Source organism: Balaenoptera acutorostrata, chromosome 3, assembly GCF_949987535.1.
Source record: "Balaenoptera acutorostrata chromosome 3, mBalAcu1.1, whole genome shotgun sequence".
NCBI lineage: Eukaryota > Metazoa > Chordata > Mammalia > Artiodactyla > Balaenopteridae > Balaenoptera > Balaenoptera acutorostrata.
In genome coordinates this window covers 35,944,866-35,969,205 of record NC_080066.1, presented here as the reverse complement: position 1 = coordinate 35,969,205, position 24,340 = coordinate 35,944,866, and the positions used below count along the sequence as shown (strand labels likewise).

The 24,340-nt window shown below is 37.7% G+C and overlaps 1 protein-coding gene across 1 annotated transcript in view; it reads left to right on the top strand.

Moving 5' to 3' along the window:
• ADAMTSL3 (ADAMTS like 3) overlaps positions 1–24,340 on the top strand; it is a 389,643-nt gene that overhangs the window by 110,546 nt on the left and 254,757 nt on the right. The window contains exon 4 of the mRNA XM_057543842.1: positions 11,515–11,642. Coding sequence (XP_057399825.1) covers positions 11,515–11,642 — 128 coding nt within the window. The remainder of the gene's footprint in view (positions 1–11,514; positions 11,643–24,340) is intronic.

Genomic DNA, 24,340 nt, shown 5'->3' with positions numbered 1-24,340 from the left:
CGTATTCATTTTATTTGTAATTGGATTGTTTCAATACCCTATATGCTTACTGATTTTTCATCTCTTTGGTAAGTTAACGTGTTAAAACTTCCCACCATGATTGTGGAATTTTCTCTTTCTTCTTATAGTTCTGTCAGTTTTTGCTTTATATATTTTGAGGTGATGTTATAAGGTACATGCACTTTTAGAATTTTTGTTCCATCCTGGTGAATTCAAACTTCCAACATCATAAAGCATCTCTATTTGTCTCTTCATCTTTAAGTCTACTTTAGTGCAACTAAACTAGATTTATTTTGGTTAGTAGTCTTATGGTATCATTTTTTTTCAATTTTTTATTTTCAATCTTTGTGGTCTTTATATTTAAGGAATGTCTCTTTTAAACAGAATATAATTGAATTTTCAAAATCCATCTGATAATCTTTGTCTTTTAGTTAGTGAATTTATTCTATTTGGGTTTAATGCAATTATTGTTATATTTGCATTTAAATCTTTCATTTTACTATGTGCTTTTAAAATTTATCCATCATTTCTATGTTATTTTTTCCTCTTCATTTTTGCTTTCTGTTGGATTGATTGAATATGTGTCCTTATTGTATATTTTCCCACCTATTCATTTGGAAGTGTACACTCTTTTCTATTCTTTTAGTGGTAACACTAGAGATCAAAATATGTATTCTTTTTTTAAAAATTTTTTAAATTGAAGTATAGTTGATTTACAATGCTATGCCAATCTCTGCAGTACAGCAAAGTCACTCAGTTATACACAAATAGACATTCTTATTTTTATATTCTTTTCCATTATGGTTTATCACAGGGTATTGAATATAGTTCCCTGTATATACAGTAGGACCTTGTATTTTATCCATCCTACATGTAATAGTTTGCATCTACTATTCCCAAACTCCCAATTCTTCTCTTCCCCCCAACCACTGGCAACCACAAGTCTGTTCTCCATGTCTGAGTCTGTTTCTGTTTCATATAGATAGGTTCATTTGTGCCATATTTTAGATTCCACATGTAAGTGATATCATATGGTATTTGTCTTTCTCTTTCTGATTTACTTCACTTAGTATGATAATCTCTAGGTCAATCCATGTTGCTGCAAATGGCATTATTTCATTCTTTTTTATGGCTGAGTAGTATTCCATTGTATATATGTACCACATCTTCTTTATCCATTCATCTGTCGATGGACATTTAGATTGTTTCCATGTTTTGGCTATTGTGAACAGTGCTGCTGTGAATATAGGGGTGCATGTATCTTTTTGAATTGTAATTTTGTCTGGGTATATGCCCAGGAGTGGGATTGCTGGATCATATGGTAATTCTATTTTTAGCAAAACATGTATTCTTGACTTATCAAAGTCAAATATTAATTGGTCCTTTTATCCTCTTCCTAGGTGATAACAAGGATCTTAGGGTACTTTAATGTCATTTATCACTCTTCTGATTCATATGCCATTGTTGTCAGATATATTAATGCCATATAAATATTTTAAACTCCACAAGCCACGATAATTGCTGTTTTATATAGTTGCTCTTTATTTAGAATTACCCACATTCTTCTTTACCATTTTATTTTTTGCTCTTCATTTCTTTCCGTATCTCCAAGCTTCCTTTAACCCTAAAAACACCTTTTAGTATTTCCTTTAGGACTGGTCTGCCTATGGTGAATTCTATTTTTGTTTGTCTGAAAACATCTTTATTTCATTTATGGAGGATATTTTTGCTTTTCTAGTTGTTCTTAGTGGGATGGTTGGTCCATATTACCCAGCCTACCATTACTCTCCATCAGACTTTTATATTTGGCAACATTTGCTTCTCCTTTCTATTCAGTCTTACCTGATCTTGTGCTGTACGTGCTTCATGATGACTTACCAAAGTATCATCGATAATATCCTATTAAGTCTGTCTTCATGTAAAGTAGCTTTGTATTTAGGAATTTCTTTTTAACAAAAAAATACAGTCAAAACAAAACTAAACTAAACCCAATTGTATTAGGTCACTTTTATTTATGCCTCTTGCTACAATTGGAGGCTGTGGTTGTTTTCTAACTTGTCTAGTAGCCAGGAACATTGCACTAATGGAAAAAAAGTAACCTAGATGTTCTCATCCTTAATATAGGATTGTGGTGGGGGGGTGCTGTACAGAGGTGATCTGTGTAATTCCTGGGATGGGCTCCCTGGGGACAGTGACGATCTGTGTGTTAGTAGATAGCACAGGCGTGTTCTAGAATATGATTTGTCTATGCTTCGGGAATTTTTATTTGAGCTTATTAAATACACTAATATTTTATTTCTGAAATACCCCAGAGACAAAGCCCAGGGGTACAAAGGGAGTAGAGTTTAGACACTGAGCACCATGGAATAACTTCTTAAACTCTGCCTCTGTGTGCAGATGGCTGAACTCAGTGTCCAGTGAAGACAACAAAGCATCCTGTTTTGCTTTATTTTTATTATTTGTGTGTATGTTTCTTACTCTCTAGAACATGATGTTCTGTAGCAAGACTGAAGAATCTGACATCAGTACAAATACACATGTCTCTTGATTACCTTCAAACCAACAGTCATTCATCACCAGCAAGTTCCCAGTTGGACCCCCGGGGGTCAGGCAGATACTGTGAATCCTCACAGTGGCTGGATGGAGACTGTACAAACTGGAGGGCATATGCCCCTTCAAAACTGTGTGGCCACCCTTAGTTTGAGTTATTACCATGTTGGGATGTGGTGCCTATATTGATTTCCTCTTGCCTTTTCCTGAGAAGTCAGAAATCTAGATTTTTATGTGAAATCTCCGTATCTTTAAACATTAACAAATAATTCCTTTTTTTGGTAAACCATACAATTATAGTTAGATGAATCACACCCACAGGCCAGATTCCTCCTCGGACCACCAGTATGCTCCCTTTATCTTAGCTGTAATTTAGGCACTGCTCGCATTCTGTACCCAAGGGCACTGAGCATCTCACCTCAAGGGTGGCGCTGAGGATGGTTGTGAGGCTGAGATGAACATCTCCCACAAGTCACTTAATCCGGAAGCCCAAGAGTCATCCTAGCGCCTCCTTTCTCCCTGCATCTGGTCAGCACCCAGGTCCTATTGGTTCTAGCTCCTTAAAACCTCATGTCTGAAAGAGTAGGTCTAAAAGTTTTCCTCACAAGAAAAAAAAAATTGTAACTATGTATGGTGATGGATGTTAACTAGACTTATGGTGATCATTTCTCAATGTGTGCAAATAACGAATCATTACGTTGTACACCTGAAACTAATGTAATGTTAACGTGTCAATTATGTCTCAATTAAAAAAATTGAACAAATAAACAACAACAACAAAACCCCTCAAGTCTATGTCCTCCTCTTCTAGACACTGGCAGTGTCTAGCCTGAGCTCTTGTTTCTTGCCTGTCCTATACAGTGGCCTTCCAGCTCTGCACTCTCCTCCCTCAATCTTTCCCCACACTCCTGCCAGAGTAATTTTTCCAAAATATAGTTTGCCGAAGTCAGTCCTCTGCTCAAAAATATTCCAGCAAGTCAATAAATTGCTGCGTCGGAAAGTTTCCCTTTGTTCTCCAGATCCACTCTCCGTCGCTCCCCACCCTGTGCTGGCCCCACCCGGGGGGCTGACCTGTACGGACTGCATCAGTGGTCTCCCTTGCCCTCTGGCTCCTGGTCGGGTTTGGCCAATGGTGAGCACTGCAGGGGATTGGAGAGAGGGAGGAGAGAAGTGTATTTGTTTCCCCAACTCCCACTTGGTGAGGCTGCTATGGGCTGTAATTCTTGACCAAAGGCCTTAGCTTCTGTCAACCAGCCTTTTACCTACAGCCTCTGCCTGCCCTTGCCGCATCTTGCAGACAAGGCCCAGGCAGATAATGTGAATTGTCTGATTCACAGGGCCTGCCTGGTACCAGCCCCGGTGTGTTGCACCAGCCCTGCGGTTTCCCTGTACCGTGTTCTCATCTTAGTAAAGAGTGTGTGTGGGTATTTTTAAAATTGAGGTATAGTTGATTTACAATGTTGTGTTAATTTCTGCTGTACAGCAAAGTGTGTTTTTAAAATGCTTCTCAAATTATCCCCTTCTGAATCTGCCCTCTTTCCCTCTGGGACCTAGTTCTCTGACCTAATATGATGGACTGGATTGCTGTATACAGAAGGCCTGTCTCACTCTCAGAAGTCTGGAGTGTTTAGTTGGTGTTCCTTCATCTTGATGTGGAGAAGCCTTGGTTGCCATGATTTGGAACCTCTTCATAACATTTGTGGGAGATTTTTTTTCTTTTACTAGAGCAATAGGCGGAATCAATCTCTAATCCAGGAATCTGAGAGCCAGCGTGACTGGAGTACATAACCAGGAGTACATAAAACCAGGTCAGTCTATGCCTGGCTAACTAGGGGAGGAGACTCAAGGAGGTGAGGAATCCCAGAACTGGGGCCAGCCTCCTATGTAGTGGGGCTGGCAGGAAAAATCCAGGGAGCAGGATGCTTTCTCAGAAGCAATCCTGGACTATACTGACCTCAGCCTCAGGGAAGCAGGGCTTGTTAGTTCTGTATCTTCACACACTGGTCACCTGCAAATAGAGCTGCTCCAAGAGGAGGGTCTTGGTGTTGTTTCGGGGTTTGCCAAAGGAAGCAGGACTTAGCAAACGTGTTTGTGTTTGGGGAATAATGAGAAATATCGTGTGCTTGGAATATGGGATGCAGTGTGAGCCTGAGCTGCAGGGAATAGAGCTGGAGGATGAGACAGAGCAGGTCATGGAGAGCCTGGACGTACAGAACACGTGTCCTGAGGAATCAGTGAAGGGCTTTAAGAAGGTGGTAAAATAATAGGTAACACATTGGCTAGGAAAGGGTAGACCAAATCCTAGCAAGTGGTCATTGACCATCAGGGTAATGACATGTGGATATATGTACCTTCCAGTAGAGGATAGAATGGACCAAGAAGACAGAGGTGTATGCCTAGCACATAGCTTTAGCTATGTTAGTGTTTTAGGTATTCTGGCTGCACTGAGTTGTTGAGTCTCTGACAGCTTCAGGGACATTTTATGTCATTTACCTGATTCATATTTTAAAAAATATGTTGTTAAAGATCTTAAGGTAGTATTGACCTGAAAGAATGTATTTACTGTTAAAATTTGGGTTGTTTGTCATTTCCTTAAATAACCTTTGTGGTAATGCTGGAATAAACCTTTATTTGATGTCTGGGAAGTAACATCCCAGTGGAACCTATTTTATTTTGAGTTGTTTTTAATATGGACCTGTTAATATAGCATTTCCGATAAGTGACCTTATATGTGAAATCTGTGTTTAATTGCTAACGTTTTTGCAAGACTGGTAGAGCTGTGCTGTTCATTATAAGTCACAGATTTAAGAGCTGTCAGGGAAATATTTTATGATTTAATTTATGCATGGGGATCCAAGAAGGCAAGAAGTCCTCGAGTCTTTATGAGAATGTGAGCACACTTATTCCTACAATATTTTTGGCTTCTACCAGTCCTATTATATAATGAGTAAACAATATCTTTTCTGAATTTTTCATCCAAAATACTCCCTAGCTAGAACTTTACTTAGGAAAATATGACTTCCTAAGAGATCTTTAAGCCTGATAGTTTTAACCAAACAGCACAAAGTGCATTTTACCTCTTTGGATATATTTTCATAAGGTTCCTCTTTAGTGTTCCCCCCACCCCTTATAAAAAGAACTTTTATTCGGTGTTTTATTGCATAAAGTATACATGTTCATCGTATAAAACTGGGAAATACAGATGAGCAAAAGGAACAAAATAGGAAAGTGTTGTAATTCCATTACAATTAGAAAATAAAGAAGAATCAGAACTAAGAATGCACTTGCAATCCCATTACATGAGAGAAGCTGATGGGGACCTGTGAGGCTCTGCCAGGTGCTTCCAGCAGAATTAGTGTGTTCCCTGGAAAGTATGTGCCCTGGCATTCCTAACCGAGGTAGAAATTGCTTCTGTTTCAGCACCTCCTTGCTCTGTGTCCTTGTGTCTGTTGCTCTCAGTGACTGAGAGCTGATTCTGCCCAACCCTTCAGCCTCTCTCACCTGCTACTCACTGTCTTGAGGGCCTGATCCAGGCTCATCTTCCCCGAGCCTTGAACTTTGCAAGCCGTTGGTGTACGTTTGTGTGAGAAAACTAACAAATGCATCCCAGTCTGTGAATGTCGGTCAAGAACGCGTATTCCTCGTGGAATAACTTAGATAAAATCAAATATTTTTTGAAAAACAGAAGTGTAGTTCTGCTTGCAATATAGAGAGGGAAAAAAAAGTAAAACGACTTCATTGAGATATCAAAAGAATGTTGTGGTCAAGTGAATCACAGCAGCAGCTGTATTCGATCCAAGATGTGAAATGCTAGCTACGAGTGATGATAGGTTGGCTGCTGCACTTGACTGGATTCCTGGTCCACAAGGGCAGGGGAGGAGCATCCATGAGCAAAAGGCAGGCCTTGTCTGGGTCAGACAGGAAGGGGTTCTGCCCGGGCTCCCCCACACCTTGGACACGTCGTTCTGGAAGCTCCAGTTGTTCCGCTATAAAACGGGGATTGGTAATATCCACCTCAAGGGTTTGTTGAGAAGGTTAGAAAGAATGTAGGAAACATATTGGCAAGGGTGCTCACTGTGTACATACATGGTCGCTGCTTTGTGCGGGGCCAGATTCTTCAGTTCTTTCTCCATGCCCACTTCAGAGTCTGGCCCAGAACGGGGTCACTGAGTGATAGGATGTCGGTTGACTCAGACTTGGGGGAAGAATTCTATAGATAGGGTTCAGATAACAACTTACCTTATAAAATATTAATAACTTGGAGTTTAAATAATTACTTAAGACAGCTCATGAGGATGTCTGAAAAGAAGGAATTGGGAATTAGTGGTACCCAACTTACAAACATAGGCGTTGCCTCTGCAGGGTGACCATCAGGTCAAACATGGGGCTGATATCAGTCAACCATATTTTATTGTCACTAGATTTCAGAGCTGGGGCTGGCCAAAGTGGGGCTGCTAAATATAATACCTCTTCTCTCAGGAGACTCACCACCACCATGCAGCCCAAGAATATAGACCCCACCCTACGGTCCCTGATCCAGTTCCTCCTAATGGCTGGTTTTTTCCCACCCCACCACTCTTTCTGCCTCCTAACACTTGGTGATGGTGATTTTATTTCATATTTTTATTGTAACATTAAACTGTGTTCACCGATTCCAAGTCTGATTAGTTGGCTGCTTACTTGGCATTAGGGTCCACTTACTATTTTAAAAAAGCAGAAATGTGCATATGGAATTCTGTAAGATTAGGGAGCTGTGTCCAGCATGTTTATCAGGGACTTGGGTGGAGCATGGAAGCTGCAAAGCTGAGCAAAGTGGCTTGTAGATGGGGTGACAGGATCAGGGTGCAAACAGATCTCAGCAGGCTGGTATTCTGGGCCAAAACCAACAAGAGGAAATTCAGTAGTGATTAATGTTAAGCCTTGCCTAAGTAAAAATGGAAGAGAGCTGGCTCTCCTGTCATTGTTTGGAAAAAGACATTATTTTGAAGAAAGATACCTTATGCTTATTGAGACATTTACTGAGATGCTGTGTGATTCATTCTATAGATGGCATTTTGTTTAAATCCTGTTGGAGTAAAAATATCATCTCCATTTTATAGATGAGTTTTAGAAAGGTTAAGAAACTTATCCAGAGTCACACAACTTTTAACCATTATGTGATACTGCCTCCATCATGAGATCCAGTAAATGGTGTGACTAAAAAGGTAGGAAGGGAGGAAGGAAGGAAGGAAGGAAGGGAAGAAGGGAGGAAGAGGAGAGGAGGGAAGAAAGAGAGATGGAAACTTAGATTTCATCAAAAGAAACCTGGGTAATAGCGACACTATGTAGTCTATTATTCTCAGATACATTGTTATGTTCTGGATGCTACATTTTAAAATAAAAAATGTGCAGACTGCAGAGTGCGCAGGGAGAGGAGATATTCGTGAGAGAGCCGGGACAATTGAAGAAAGCTTGAAAAGGTTTCTTCTGTAGAAGAGGATGGAGACTCAGCGTCCACTGCTCTAGAGGATGTAAGTTCCAGGGAAGCAGGTTCTGTGTCGCTATAAAGAAGAATATACAAATATAAATGTTTAGAACTGACCCTGGGGACTCTTTGCTCAGCTCCAATGAGATTTTTTTTTTTTTTTTCTGAACGTTTGTGTTATCATCATGCTGCTGGCATCAAAGGGAAGAGATGAGAACTGGGTAGAAATTGGGGATATTATTGCTACTCTTTGGAAAACGAAGAATGATGAGAAGGGCAGGAGGACTGGCTGGTAGGAAATAGCAGTGGGGTTTCAAAGCAAAATCTGACCATCTTCATGGCCAAGGAGAGGAGAAAAACTCAAGGATCCCTCTTGAGATGTCAGTTTCTCTCTGTTTTCTTAGGGGAAAAATATCTTACTGATTCAACCAAAGAAACCAAATGCCTGCATTTATAACTTGCCTATTTTGGTTATTTTAGAATCAAGATTCTTTTTTTTTTTTTGTAAGTAAAGGTGGAGAAGTTATGGAAAGAAACCTGACTCTAACTATAAACTGAACAGATGGGATAGTGGGAATAAAAACAAATGAAAACAATATTTCAAAGAACTCTCAACTTTCATTTTAAAATATATATGATGATGGTTTTCAACTTTTCACATTCAACCTATCAGTATATCGAGTGACAAAATGAAAAATCAATTTCAGCTGTGTTTATTTTAAACGTTTACCTAAGTGATTTGGACTCACCAACCTAAAAGCCCAGATGAGTGTATTAAACTGCTTATTGTATTTTTTATGAATTAAAACTTTATTTTATATTAAATTATAGACACGACACAGTTCTGTTTGGTGACGTTTAGTGTAGAAAATCGAACTGAACAGTGGTCTAATTAGAACAGTAAATAGTATGGATTTAATTAGCCCTTATTCCCGATGACAGACTTGATCAGTTGCCAGGTATTTATTCTTTCCTTTCCCTTGACTGTTGCTGAAATATTGCCTCTAGTAGGGCTGCTTACTGTGCTATAAATAGGTAGCTTGGTAAGAAGCCAGGAAACCCACTGACCGGTGAGATGTGGGTGAAAATTATTGGAAAATCTCCTCCTTGCTTCCAGTCATTATTTATTCATTTCACATTTGAAGGTCCTTTCTACAGATCCCTCTCTTAATTTAATTTTTTTTTTTTTTTTGGTTGGATGAGGTAACTTGGCCTAAGGGCTTAAGGAAATCTGTGCAATATCTAGCTGAGTCCCATGCTTCGGTTTATTAGTATGTCAGGGTTTCCTTCATAAACTCTCCTGGTTTCCAACTTAGAACTCACCTATTAAGTCCTGTCTGAGTTGAGCTTTTCTGTATGTCAACAGGATGTGGTTGTGTTTGTTTCCTTGCTTGTTTTCAATTAAAATATTGAAGTATTGGCATAAAAAAAAACAACTTAAAATTCAGAGACAAAAGAACAAAAGAATTTTAAATTTCCTAGCACCTGGAAGTAGCCACTGCTAACATTTTAATTAACCTCTTACTCATTTCCCTAGGCATGTACACATTTACCTGTATTAAATATGATATAGGCTTATTACATTCTTCTCTAATGATTGCCTTTTACCCTCAAAGTGTTTTTTTTTTGTTTTTGTTTTTTGTTTTGGCTACGTTGGGTCTTTGTTGCTGTGCGCGGGCTTTCTCTAGTTGCGGTGAGCGGGGGCTACTCTTTGTTGCAGTGCACAGGCTTCTCATTGTGGTAGCTTCTATTTGTTGTGGAGCACGGGCTCTAGGCACCTGGGCTTCAGTAATTGTGGCACGCGGGCTCAGTAGTTGTGGCGCACGGGCTTAGTTGCTCCGTGGCATGTGGGATCTTCCCGGACCAGGGCTCGAACCCGTGTCCCCTGCATTGGCTGGTGGATTCTTAACCACTGCACCACCAGGGAAGCCCCCTCAAAGTATGTTTTAAAAGAAACTTCAAAATCCATAAAAGTTCAGATAAAACTAACATCTATTATAGCACCACCTGGCTTCATCGAGTTGAATGTTTTGTCATAGTTGCTTCAGATCTTTTGGGGGAGGACTGGGAGGGGAATAAAACATTCCGTTGGCATTCTTTTTGTGTCCTTCCCCAGCAGCGTGCATGCCGAGTCCTGCTCCCTCCATCCTTAGAGGCAATTTGGTGTGTTTTCTTTCACTACGGCATTTTTGTGTGGATGTTCATATACTTATTCCTTTATCTATAGGTGAAGAGAGAGAAAATGCTATGTGTGTTTTTATTTTAATGTAATTCAATCTATCAGTCTTTTGCTTTGGGGTTTCTACCTTTGTTGACACATCTAGGACACTCTTTGCTACATCAAGCCTGTATGACTTTTAATCTATAGCTTTTTTAGTATTTTATGGGTTCAGCATTTAAAATATTAATTTCTGGAATATATCTGAATTCATTTTGGTGTCTTTTGTGAAGAAGTTATCTATTATTTTCTTTTAAACCATTCATCACACCGACTTGTGGTTCTATGTTATGTCCTTATACTTGGGTCTGTTTCTGGACTCTTCTTTTTCTAACCTTAATGGATCTGAATGCTTATTGCTATGCCAATTCTATACTGTTTGAATTGAGGCAATTTCCCTCTAATTTCCCTTCTTGTACAGTTTTTTCTTGGCTCTTGTAGACATTTACTCCACCAGATGAACTTTAGAATCATTTTGTTAGGGTCTAAAAAAATCCCCTTTGGGATTTTGATTGGAGTTATAAATTTGTAGATTAATTTGGAGAGAATTAACATTTTACAGTATTGAGTCCAGCTATTTAGGACTATGTGTTTCTTCATTTATTTGAGTCTACTTTAGGCCTCTTTGTGATGTTTTGTACATCATTTCTTTTCATATCTATGTCTATCTATATATTTAAAAATTTTTAACTCCCCTGTTCTCTTTTCTTTAGAGTATCTTGATATAAGTCAATGGTGGCAAGTCCAGAAGACAAATTAATCCAAAGATAATTGAACTTTCTCTATTTTCTTGGACCCTGAAGCTTTATCTACTTTGTTTTCTTGGGGTGAAGCCTCTCTCAGGAGGTTCCACAAATCCTCATGCAAAAAGGTTTCTTTGGAGTAAGCACCAGTCTATATGACAGACAATGGAGAGAATTTCTTAGGTACAAGCTGGGACCCTGCTATGTAAGTTATAAACACAAAATAATAATAATAAATATTATTTATATTTAGCCAATTTATTTAAATTTTGGAATGATAAAATTTCAAATTTAAAACTGAGCTTGGAAGCCATCTGGATAAAACCTTCGTAAGGTGGAAAGGTACTCATGTGTCACGAGTTTCCATATAAAACTATCTTGTGTGTGTGTGTTTTAATGTAGCCATTCCAAAACAATGCATTTTTAGGCAACTTTAGTCTTTGTGAACAGCTTAGAGTAAGACTCTGGATAAACTGGGAAAGCTTTTGGGATATTTCTAGCATTTTGTCTATAATTTATTGCGTTTTTTCACTTTACAGACTTCAAGAAACACTCGTTCGGATGAAGACAAAGATAGCAACTGGGATGCTTGGGGTGACTGGAGTGACTGCTCCCGGACTTGTGGGGGAGGAGCGTCCTATTCTCTGCGGAGATGTTTGACTGGCAGGTAAGTGGTGGCTTTTCCTGTTCTTCTCTGTGGGGTGTCAGCGCCTTGGGATGGGTAAGGTTGGGAAGAAAACTGGGCTTCTTGGCTTTGGAAGGTACCATGATGGTGGTGTAAGTTACCAACTTACCATATTTAAGTTACCTCAAGTTACCATATTTAAATAGTAATGGCCGCATTTTCATGAGTGTGGCCATACCCCTCCGCATGAGACTCCCAGCTCGCAGCAGCTGGGGCACTACACACTTTGGGCTTTAAGGGAGGGGAGGCCGGCATGATAAGTCACTGGCCCAGAGTTGTTGAGACTTGGGGTAAGAGGTCAAGTCTTCTGTGTTCCACCCTCGAGTTGTTGCCATTTTAATCACTTTCGGTTCACTTTCTCTGAGCAACCCATTGATTAAGAAGGTAATGCAAGGTCTGTGCTCCTATCTTAGAAATGTTTATGTTAAGCAACATTTGTTAAAATGTAAGATCAGCTTCTTAAAAAATAAACATACATTGTAAGAAACCCACAGTTATCATTGCTCTTGAGACAATTTGAGGTAATTCTTCACGGGGTAGTGTCAATCCTAGCCAAGGATTTTTACCTGAGCTCTCAGGTAAGACAGAACCCCAAGTGGATGGAACTGGATAGGCTGGTTCTGGACAAAAGAAGACTCCAAGATCATGGCAGCCAACTTCAGTTTGGGGATGTTGTCCGGTGAAAGAGGGAATGGACGTTCCCTGAATGTGTAAGGTATAGAGCAGAAATGCTCTGGATTTCATCAAGGTCGCTGTTTTATGGCCTGTTAAACAGTGACCACGTACATTCTCATTTCCTTGAGACAGCACAGAGCAGGGCAGATGTGAGACTGCAGAAATGGCCTTTGAGAAGGAGGACTCTGAGTGCACTCCAGGAAAGCATGGGAAGGCTCCTGGAGTTAGTGTTGGTGTCATTATCTTAGGGCAAGTTCTGACTCAGAGCTTGGAACCCTAAGTAAATGGTTGCAGAACTGAGTCCGGGGATTAGTCTCACAATGACAAAGTGGTATAGCTGCTTCTTCTGTGTTGTTACCTTGGTGAGGAAATAAATGCCCTCTAAGTGTGTCATACCATATGGATGTTACGTTGTACTGGGATGTATTTATCCTGGTGAGGCTTGTAATAGGGGGCCTGTGCTCCTGTGGGCAAGGGTCAGGGAGGGTCTTCTCAGGTAGGGAGCAAGTTCTTACCCACCGCTGGTCATTCATTTGAGGGAGAGGTTTCCAGCATGGAGACTGGCATGGGAAGGTGAGATTTTGGCATCTCAATCCAAATCTGAGGGATCTGAATAATTTGCAATGAATGGTAGGGTTCAGGTGGGAAAAGAGTGGGGTTTATTTGTGTTTGTCTTTTCTTTATGGTATGTACCTCCCCAGTCGCCAACTAAATATAAAAGCCAAACCCCTCATATTAGAGCATTTTATGATTCCTTGACATTCATCCCTCATGCCCTGCCCTCAAAATATAAAAATCCATATCCTGTGATAAATGGCAAGGTAATTATTAGGAGTAATAGAAGGGATGAGACTACTTAAGCTCAAAATTTTGAGCTCAGTCAAGGTTCTGTTTGAATCACCGGTATAAATGGTCCTTATTCAGCATCAAGCATCACTTAAACAGCAAAAATTCCATAAATTCTACTTATCCACTGGCGAAAGAGATAAAGGCAAAATTAAAAAAAAGATGGTATGAACTTGTATCTGTTAAAAAGATTTAGAGGAATATATCAATATTAAGGACCATGAATGGCCACTTTCATCTTGTTGTCATACAACCAAAATGCTTCCATGTCTGTTATTTTATTAATTTAAAAAATTACTTTGATTTTGCCTAGAATATGACTTTGCCAAGTGATCTATCTCAGTGTGTGTGTGCATTTGTGTCTTCTGTTTCCTAACCGGGGTCGGCTGCTACTGGAAAGCCTTCGGGGTAGGAAGGGCTACTGCTCAGCCTCTTCTACCTTCTCTGTACTTACTCAGAAAAGGAGATTTGGGCAAGAGGAGAGGAGAAGGAGGAGGGGAGTTCTGCCTTGACTTTAGTGACCAGGTATTGATGTTCTCTGGTTTAGTGGGTGTTTAAAGCCAGCTTCATCTATTGTGAGCACTTTGATGGATTTTTTCTGAGACAGTGTCTCCTCCTTCCCCCCCAGTCCCTTGGGATCCTTGCCTGCAATTCGCTTACGATGTGGTATTTGCAATCCTCTGACATGGTAACATTGCTCTTTCCTAATCTTGGACACCGAGGCATACTCCCAGCTTCTTCCTGTTTATGTCTACTCACCCCCTCAGCGGCTGTCTTGGTATGTTCGTTCCTAGGACAACCCCATGCTGGCTCTCTTGCATGCGGCCCACATCTGGTTCACTGGAAACCCTCCTGTGAACTTTGCTGAACTTTGCTAAACAAACTCCCCAGTTCTAGGAGCCAATGCAGCAACACCTGCTCTGCTTACACAGCCCACTGCAGCTGAGCTCTCAGCCCTTAAATTTCTCAGGTGTGGATTAGACACCAACCAACTGCAAGAGGCACGTGTCAGCTGGTGTCCCTAAAATTTCTTCCTCTCAATTGGGGGTTAGCAGATTGAAGGCCTCATCCCTTCTCTTTCTGTTGGAGCAGAGTGAGGGGAGGATCATAGCATAGATTTCTCAAAGAAATGTTCAGAAATCCTTATACTATCTAAGTCTCCAGCTCCAAGATGCTTTTTATGCCTTGGTGTGGGTAAGGAGTTTAACAACTGTGAGTTAAACTAACACAGAGCCTGTCCTCATGGTTCTTATTATCTAGGGGGACAAACAATAAACAAGTATGTAATCAAATTATATGTAATTAAAATTTGTGTCAAGGGGGTAGATAACACCTATCCAGGGAAGTCCTCTGTGCCGAGGGTCTATGCTGAGACCCAGCTGCTGAGAGGAAGTCAATTATATGAAGGGTGGAGGGTTATGGGACATAAAATCCAGATAGTGAGGCCAGCATATGTAAAGGTGCTGGAGCAGGAAATGAAAAGCAGCTTTTATGCCTAAAAGACAATAGATAGGGGAGAAAGCAGAATGGGCAATGTTGAAGAAGAAGGTAAAGAATCTGATTCTCACACTTTTGGATTTCAAATACTAGTAAATTGTTCAAAAAAAGCATATTTGGAACTAATATAGGTTGTCAGTTTTTTATTTGGTCAAATAAAGACAAAAACAAAAACAAACAAACAAAAAACTCACCTATGGTCTACCATCACAGACTTTACAGGAAAGAATTACAATCAGAATCTTTTCATTTTAACATTAAAAAGTAGGACATAATCTTAGATCGAAAGACCTGCCTTTAAATTGAATTCATGTAGCTTTATAAAAATTTACTTTTTTGCCCTTATTTATCTCACTTCACTTTGGACCATACTTTGGATGTAATAAAAACTATTACAGATATTAACAATCTAATGATGGGTAATTGTGAACCAGAAATTGAGGAGTAAAACATAATCATGGACTTAGAACTTGAGACTGCACGATCCCTGCAAGTAAGCGACATGCAGAAAAATGACTTTATCTGAGCCATATTTTTAATCCTAGTATTCACCAATTTTTAAGCAGTAAGAGGCAGAAAAGCCAAGCAGAAAGCAGCTGCTAAGAGGCTGAGAAATTAAGCGGATTTATTGGCAGTTTCATAGTCCTGGGACATAAAAATTTGAGTTCAAAGCCCTGGTAAACATCTCAGGTGATCAGTTTGTATCCATGAAGGACTATACCCTAGGAGAAAGGGAAAACCAATCCTAAATAGACTAGATATTATGAAGACTGAAACCTAGTCTTGAATTAGCTCAACCCTAATTTGAGTAATAAAATTTGTTGTTATTCCAACTGCCTCCAAGAAGCTTTAAAAAAGACACCCTGGAGGAAGATGACACCAACCAAAGATTATACAAGTTTTTATAGATCATGCCAATGATTCAATAAAACATTGCCAATCTTACCATGATATAAGAGCAAGAGGAAAAAGAGATGATAGAAACAGGTACTAGAGTTATTGGACCTGTGTGTTAAAAAAACAAAACAAAAACCCTGTAATAAATATTTACGAGAATAGATGACAGAATACAGGATTTCACCAGAGAACTGGAATCCATAAAATTGAATCATATGGGAATTTGAGAATAGAAGCAAGTGATAACTAAAATTATGTACTAAATAGATGGCCATAATAGCAGGTTAGAAACAGTAGAAGAGAGTATAGGTTTGTAGAAATATCCAGGCTAAATTATAGGGTGGGGGGAAAACACAGAACATAGAATAAGGGATATATGGAACAAGATGAAAAGGTCTAAACCATGTATAATTGGAGTCCTAAAAGGAAAAGAGAGATAGAGAATAGGGTAGAAGTACTATTTGAAGCAATAGTAACCAAGAATTTCCCCAAATTTCCAAAAGTTATTGCTATAAAGATATCAAGCCACAAATTCAAGAAACTCTGCACACCCTAAACAGAATAAATATGCATAAACACATTATGGTAAAATCTTAAAAGAAACCAGAGAGAAAAGACACATTACCATCAAAGGAGCAAAGATAATGTTGACTGCTAACTTCTCATTAGAAGATAATGAAATTACCTAACATCTTGAAAGAAAATAACTATTACAATGGAATCCTCTATCTAGCAAAAATATCCTACGAGTGTGAAGGTGAAATAAAGATGTTTTGAGACAAACAAAAACTGAGATAATTCGAAGGAAAATGATCCTATAGGATCATTATTAAAGAAATAAGAGCAATTTTTTAAAAATCTACTAATATGTTTATATGTATACTTAAGTGTATGTATGTATATATATGTGTGTGTGTGTGTGTGTGTTTATCTCCAAATATCAGGAATCTAGATTAGAATTAGGGTTTTATCAAGTCCTTGTTAATTCAGTTCTCACTCTCCATGGGAAAAATGCCTTTCTTCCGTTTGGGTAAGAATCATTGCTTTAAATCTATTGCAGCTTTGTATCAATATGGAGAATGAATAGAAGCTGCAGTGGAAGGCATTTGTGGGAAGGAACATTGCCTTTCTGCTAATGAATTTTTGTGGCTTTCCTTTATTTGGAGATAGTCTCTGCAGTACCTACACTTCCCTTAACCCTTCCAGAGTACCCCAGCCCATACAGGCACTGAGTGTTTCACATGGCCCCCTATCCAGTTAGATCTTATATGCATCTACGTTTTTGTCTTATACTAGCCACTCCCACGGCATTGATTGCCAGGAGTTCTGGCTACATCATCTGTCAATTTGATTTAGTGAGTATTGGTGGGTTCTCCTGTGGATCTGTTCCGCTTACTTCAAAGGCAGCCTTCTCTTTTGTGTGTAGTGAATAATATATTTGTATACCATCCTTTAATTTAGTCTTGTTCGCATGCATGTTGAAGTTTCTGGCTTGTGTATAGCCTGTATGAATTTCCAGCTATGATGGAGAGTTGTTGACCTATTAATATACTTTGTTGATCATTTCACTAGGCATTTATAAGGGAGAAAGAGTTCAACATATGTGCTTGGCTAACCATCAGTATTTAAAATCTTTCATTCTCTCTTTTCTTTTATGCTTTTTTTTTTTTTGCTGAAATTTTACCTCTGGTAATTTGGAAATATGTATATATATCCTGTTTTTATATTACTGATGATTAAATTTAAGATGTTTGAAAGCCATACTTTAATAATTGCTTTATAACTGTCAATGCCAATAATAAAATGCTAGTTTCTTTTGATTTCTATTTGTAAGCCGATGCGTATTTTATGCTTTTCTTCTTCATTCCTACTCTTCGGGGCTTTGTTATTATAATCTGGGATCTTATACTCAGTTTCTTGGCACCATTTATTCCCTTTATATCTTTTCTTTAATAATCATATTTCAAACTATCGTTGAAACTTAATTGTGTTTGTGTGCATACATTATTTCAGTGTTCATTGTCAGTATTTTCAGTTCTTAATTCTGAATCATCACTTTGTTGGCAGGGATATGTTTTGAGCTGTGCTTCTGGAATTTTAATGCACATATGAATCACCTAGGGATCTTGTTAAAATATAAACTTTGATTCAGTAGGTCTGGAGTGGGATCCAGGATCTTTCATTTCTAACGAATCCCCAGGTAATGTCAATGCTGCTTGTCCATGGACCACACTTCAAGCAGCAAGACTTTATAGCCTTCTTAATTTCAGGAAAAAGTTGTGGTCTTATACTTTATGAGTCCTTATATAATATATCTGAAAATGTCTTTCTCTTGACTTCACACATACACAGTGAATGGCTTATTTGGGTATAAAATTCCCGAGACACAAATTTTCCCTCTCAAGACTCAGAAGTTCTTTTTCCATAAAGTTTGGTATACAGTGTTGCTCACAGACCTCTCAAGCTGGCTTAATTTTTTTGTCTTCTTTGGTAGATACCCTATTTGTTCTGCCTGGCTGCCTATAGAAGGCTGTATTTTTCCCTCAGAAATTTTACAATGTTGCATCTAGCTATCAGTCTCTTTTCATTGATTTTTCCTTGGCACATGGTGGCCACTTTTGTTGTACAGATTTAGATCTTTCTTTATTGTAGAAAAAATTTTCTTCTATTGTATCATTTACTGTTGGTTCTTGCCTCTTTGTTCTGTCCTCTTCTTCATGAACACTTGTTATTTGTTTGTCTTCTACTTTTACTCTAGTCACTTTCATCTGTTGTTTATTTTCCTGAGTGTTTAAGAGTGCTTTTCAAGATCCTTGCCACTTGAAGTTTTCTCTGATTTATTTTCTAATGATGTTTCAAAATGCTGCTGTGGTGTATTTGTTACCTTACCTTCTTTCCTTCATTTTAAACCTGGCCCTTCTTTGTGCACCTATTGTCTTAATCATCTGCATCTTATCACATATACTTTTGTGTCTTTTTTTAGTGTGATATCTGGTTAATTCTTACTTATTCTTCAAGGTCATCCTCATTTAGGAAACCTGTCTTGACATCTTGGTCTAAATTTGATGTTCCTCTTTTGTGCTTCTTATTATTATACTCCTTTTAGGGAAGGGACATTTACTTAACCACTCTAAGGTCTAACATCTAACATATGATTAGGACCCACACATTGTTAATTGAATGAGTAAATAAGTGAATGTGTTCTCACCTATCACTTCACATCTTTTGCCAATGCTCTTATTTCTGCCTAAAGCATCCTTTTTCTCCTTTTGGTTGTTAACAACACATAGTTGACCTTGGAAAGTCCTTTGAATCTCCGTTTCTTCCTTAAAGCATTTGTTGGCAGTTTCTACCATTTACTAGGTTAGGTGCAGTTCTTCTGTGTTTCTATAGGATCTTGTGAACATACTTTTATCAGAGTGTTTATTTCATTGTGTTGTTTTTTTATTTTTCTATTTCCACAATTGAAAAAACATTTTAGGTGGCATAGATGGTGTCTTTCTTCTCTTTATTCTGTGTCCAACATTACTACTGATGTGTAGAGGAAATTTAGTATATTTTATTCCATAAATAAATAGATGAATGAATTAATAAATCCCAAGACTGATTTAAAAAGCCTGCTTGACTACAGTATCGGTCTGTGGGATAGGTAAGGATGCGTAATTTTATGAAGAATATTGAAAGCTATGTTGGAGAATATAAACTTTTGATGAAGATATTTTTTTAAAGTTTTAATTTTTGTTGATTATTTTTTAAAAGATGTTTATGTATATATTATTCAGATATTAGACTTACTGTTTTCCTCTCTTTGCCCATTTGCCCTACTTTCTGGGAGTTTTGCCTAAACTTATTTTGCAGTTCTCTAAGTATTTTATCTCTCTCTTTTTTCCTCTTTCTCTGTTTTCTTCTTATATATTTTTTGTTCCTTGAATTATTTTTTTTTTAAAAAGCAGTCTGTCCCTGATTCTCAGATGCAGTATCTTCTCTTTTATCTCTGAGCATATAAAAAGATTTTTGTGGGGCAGGGTTGGGGGGAGTTTTCTTCTCCCTGCATAGTCTCAATTCTTTCCAAATTACTGTTTTCTGTTTTGTTTTTGTCACTATATTTCATGTTAGAGACCTTTCGAAGATTTCTGCTGATCCTTATTTTGTTTTGTTGTTGTTGTTGTTCATGTTTAAGGAAAAGAGTTGCCAGCTTAATTTTAAGGAGATGTGGCTGGTCTATCTCATTGCCTGATGATGTTTTTAGATATTTTATTTTGGACTGCTCTGATTTCTCAGACAAAGATCCTCTGATTCCAATATTCTAGGAACCAAGTGGGGAAGAAAGCTGGGCTCAAATTGATTTATAGGTTTATTTCACTCAAAATTCTAGCAAGATTTTTTTATGTAGATTAAACAAGATTATTCTAAAATTTATATGGAAAGGCTAAGCCACATAATACCTAAAACAATTTTGAAAAAAAATAGAGTAGAAGGAATCAGTCTACCTGATATCAAGACTTATACAGCTACAGTAATCACAACTGTGGTATTGGTGGTAATGGCACCTAGATCAGTGGGAGAAAATATTTGCAAACCACATATCTGATAAAGGACTAGGATCTATATTAAGGACTTTAAAAAATTAACAATTAAAAAAAACCAATCCAATTAGAAAATGAACAAAAGACCTGAACAGATATTTCACCAAAGAGGATACACAGATGTCAAATAAGTACATGAAAATGTGCTTATTATCACTAGCTGTTAGGGAAATGCAAATTAAAGCCACAATCAGACATTATTTATTACATACCTATCAGAATACCTTTTTTTTTTTTTAAGTGACAACATGAAATTCTGGCAAGAATGCAGAGAAACTGGATCACTCATACACTGGTGGTGAGAATGTAAAATAGTACAGCCACAGGCAGTTTCTTAAAAAAATAAACATGCAACTACCATACAACCCAGCAGTTGTACTCCTGGGCATTTATCCCAGAGAAATGAAGACTTGTTTTCCCATGAAAACCTGAATTTTTTTAGCAGCTTTACTCATAATATCCAGAAAATGGAAACAACCCAGATGCCCTTTAGTGGGTGACTAGTTAAACAAACTATAGTATATCCATACCATGGACTACTACACAGCAGTAAAAAGAAATGAACCATTGATACAGGCAATGACCTGGATGAATCTCTGAGAATTATGCTGAGGTACAAAAAGCCATTCTCCAAAGGTTATGTACCATATGATCCCATTTATATAATATTATTAAAATGGCAAAAATTATAGAAATGGAGAACAGATCAGTAATTGCCTGATATTAAAGAAGAATTGGGGGTGGTTGGAAAGAAGGTATGACTATAAGAGGCAACTTGAGGGATCTTTGGGGTAATAGAAGTGTTCTGTGTTCTGACTGTTTTAATGTAAATATCCCGGTTGTGTTACTATAACATAGTTTTGCAAGATGTTACCATTTGGGGAAACAGGGTCATAGGATTTCTTTTCATTATGTTACAAATCAATGTGATTTACAATTATTTTAAAATAAAGTATTTAATTTATTTAAAAAAACACCTAGAAAGGCCAGGTAAAATAGGACATAAATCTTTTTTAGGTAAAGTTGAATGGAGAGATATTCCATTTTCATGGATAGGAAGGCTAAATATGGTCAAGATGTCAGTTTCTCCCAACTTGATCTTTAGATCCAATGCAATCTCGGTCAAAATCCCAGCATAATATTTTGTGGATAACAGCAAACTGATTCTAAAGTTTATGTGGAGGGGCAAAAGACCCAGCATAGTCCATGAAATATTGAAGGAGAATAGTCAGAGGACTAAAACTACTCGACTTCAAGACTTACTATAAAGGTACAGTAATCAAGACAGTGTATTATTCTTGAAGGGACAGACAAATGGATCAATGAAACAGAATAGAGAGCCCAGAAATAGACCTCCATAAATGTAGTCAACTGATCTTTGACAAAGGAGCAAAGGCAATACAATGGAGCAAAGATAGTCTCTTCACCAAATGGTGCTAAAACTACTGGACATCCATATGCAAAAAACTGAATGTGGACACAAACCTTACACTAACTCAAAATATATAAAAGAACTAAATGCAAAACACAAAACAATAAAACTCCTAGAAGATTACCTAGGAGAAAACCTTAGATGACCTTAGGTATGGCAGTGACTTTTTAGATGCAACACCAAAGGCATGATCCATGAATAAAATAATTGATAAGCCAACTTCATTAAAATTAAAAACTTCTATTCTGCAAAAGATAATGTCAAGAGAATGAGAAGACAAGCCATAGACTGGGGGAAAATATTTGTAAAAGACATATTTGATAAAGGACTGTTATCCAAAATATACAAAGAACTTGTAAAACTCAACAATAAGAAAACAAACAATCCAATTAAAAAATTGGGCAAAGACCTTAACGGACACCTCACCAAAGAAGATATGTAGGTGGCAAATAAGCACATGAAAAGATGCTCCACATCATCTGTCATCAGGTAACTGCAAATTAAAATAACGAGAGACCACTATACACCCATTGGAATGGTCAAAATCTGGAACACTGACCACAGCAAATGCTGGTAAAGGTGTGGAATAACAGGAACTCTCATACATTGCTAGTGGGAATGCAAAATGGTACAGCTACTTTGGAAAACAGTAAGACGGTTTCTTACAAAACTAAACATACTCTTACAATATGAGTGAGTGTTCATGCTCCTTGGTGTTTGCCCAAGGTAGTTAAAAACTTATGTCCACACAAAGACCTGCACACAGATGTTTATAGCAACTTTATTCATAATTGCCAAACTTGTAAGCAACCAAGATATCCTTCGGTAAGGTGAATGGATAAATAAAATGTACATCCAGACAATGGAATGTTATTCAACACTAAAAAGACATGGTCTATCAAGCCATAAAAAGACATGGAGAAAATTTAAATGCATATTACTAAGTGAAAGAAGCCAATCTGAAAAGGCTGCATACTATATGATTCCAACTATATGACATTCTTTAAAAGGCAAAACTGTGAAGACAGTAAAAAGATCAGTGGTTGCCAGGGGTTAAGGGTTGGGGGTGGGGGTGATGAGTAGATGGAATACAGAGGATATTTAGGGCAGTGAAAATACTCTGTATGATACCATAATGATGGACACATGTCATACATTTCTTCAAACCCATGGGATATCCAACTCCAAGCATGGACCCTAATGTAAACTATGAACTTGGGGTGATTAGGATGTGTCAATGTAGGTTCACCAGTTGTAGCAAAGGCACCACTCTGGTGGGGAATGTTGATAATGGGGGAAGCTATGCATGTGTGAGGGCAGGTGATATATAGGAAATATCGGTGCTTTCCCCTCAATTTTGCTGTGAACTTAAAACTGTTCTAAAAAAATTGTCTTAATAAAAAAACAGTAAAGTTGAACATACAAGAAATTAAATGATATCTACAGAGCCAAAAAACAGAGAGGAAACTGAGGGCCAAACCAGTAAGTGCATAACTGATTTTGTGCCTACTCTGGGGATGGAGATGGGATTTACTGGTTTCTAGAACTCAGGCTTTTGAGTTTTAATTCCTTCACAGTCACAGGAGATCAAGTCTTGTGTGTGTATGAGGCACAGTATAGGAATTCCAGCCCTAATTTAAAGACAGGACTGTTGAGGTCTATATACTTACTAAACAGATGAACTGGAAAAAAATAAAAGCCATACACCAACATAGGGAATTTAAATATCTTGGTCTCAACATTAAATGAAAAAAAATTTCCACTTTGGAACAATGGACCTACTCTCCCAAGAATTTGAGGTGCATGCATATTGATCTACATAGGTTGTATATATTGAGTTGGATGTTTATATCCCATTTGATTGTGGAAGCCTTGAGGTGAGAAATTAATATGAAAAGTAGTCTTGTTACCCTTGACAGCCTGAGGTTACTGCAGTAGTAAAAAGATATGGAGAGACAGGTCAGCAAGCCAGGCTGTATAGGATTCCTATCCCTATCAATAGAGCCCTGCTTATGATAAGCTTGCAATCTAAAATAGATAATACACATGGAAATATTTGCAATGAATAAGCACCAGCAGGCACAGCATGGAATATTTAAGAGAGAAAAGTCATACAGTTATCTAAATCGATGCAAAAGTGGCATTTGATAAAATGAACACATTCATAATTGAAATGAGAAATCTTCTCACACTAGGAATAGAGATGTACTCTCTTAGTCTATAGAATGTTACTGCATTTTCTTTAACATTAGATATGAGATAAGAATGGCTACTGTCATTGTTTATATTCATTTTTGTACATGAGGTCCTAGTCAGTATAATAAGGCAAGAAAAAGAAATACAAAGTATAACGATTAGAAAGGAAGAAACAAAACTCTCATTATTCATAGACTACCTGATTGTCTAGACAGAATATCCAAGAGTATCTACACATAAAATAATAGGACTAATGAAAGAATTCTTTAAGATTATTGGAAACAAAGTTAGTGCACAAATAACAACTATATTCTTACACAGTAGGAAAAACTAATAAGAAAGCAAATTTCAAAAGGATACCATTTTTGCTACTTAAAAAATATAAGGTACCTTGTAATAAATTCAATAAAAGATATACAAGGCCTTTATGAAATATTTAAAAGCTCACCTAAATAAATGGAGATATAGAATATGTTCATATTAGGAAGCCTCAATATCATAAAAATGCCAGTTTCTCCTAAATTATATTTAAATTAAATGTAATTTCAAGA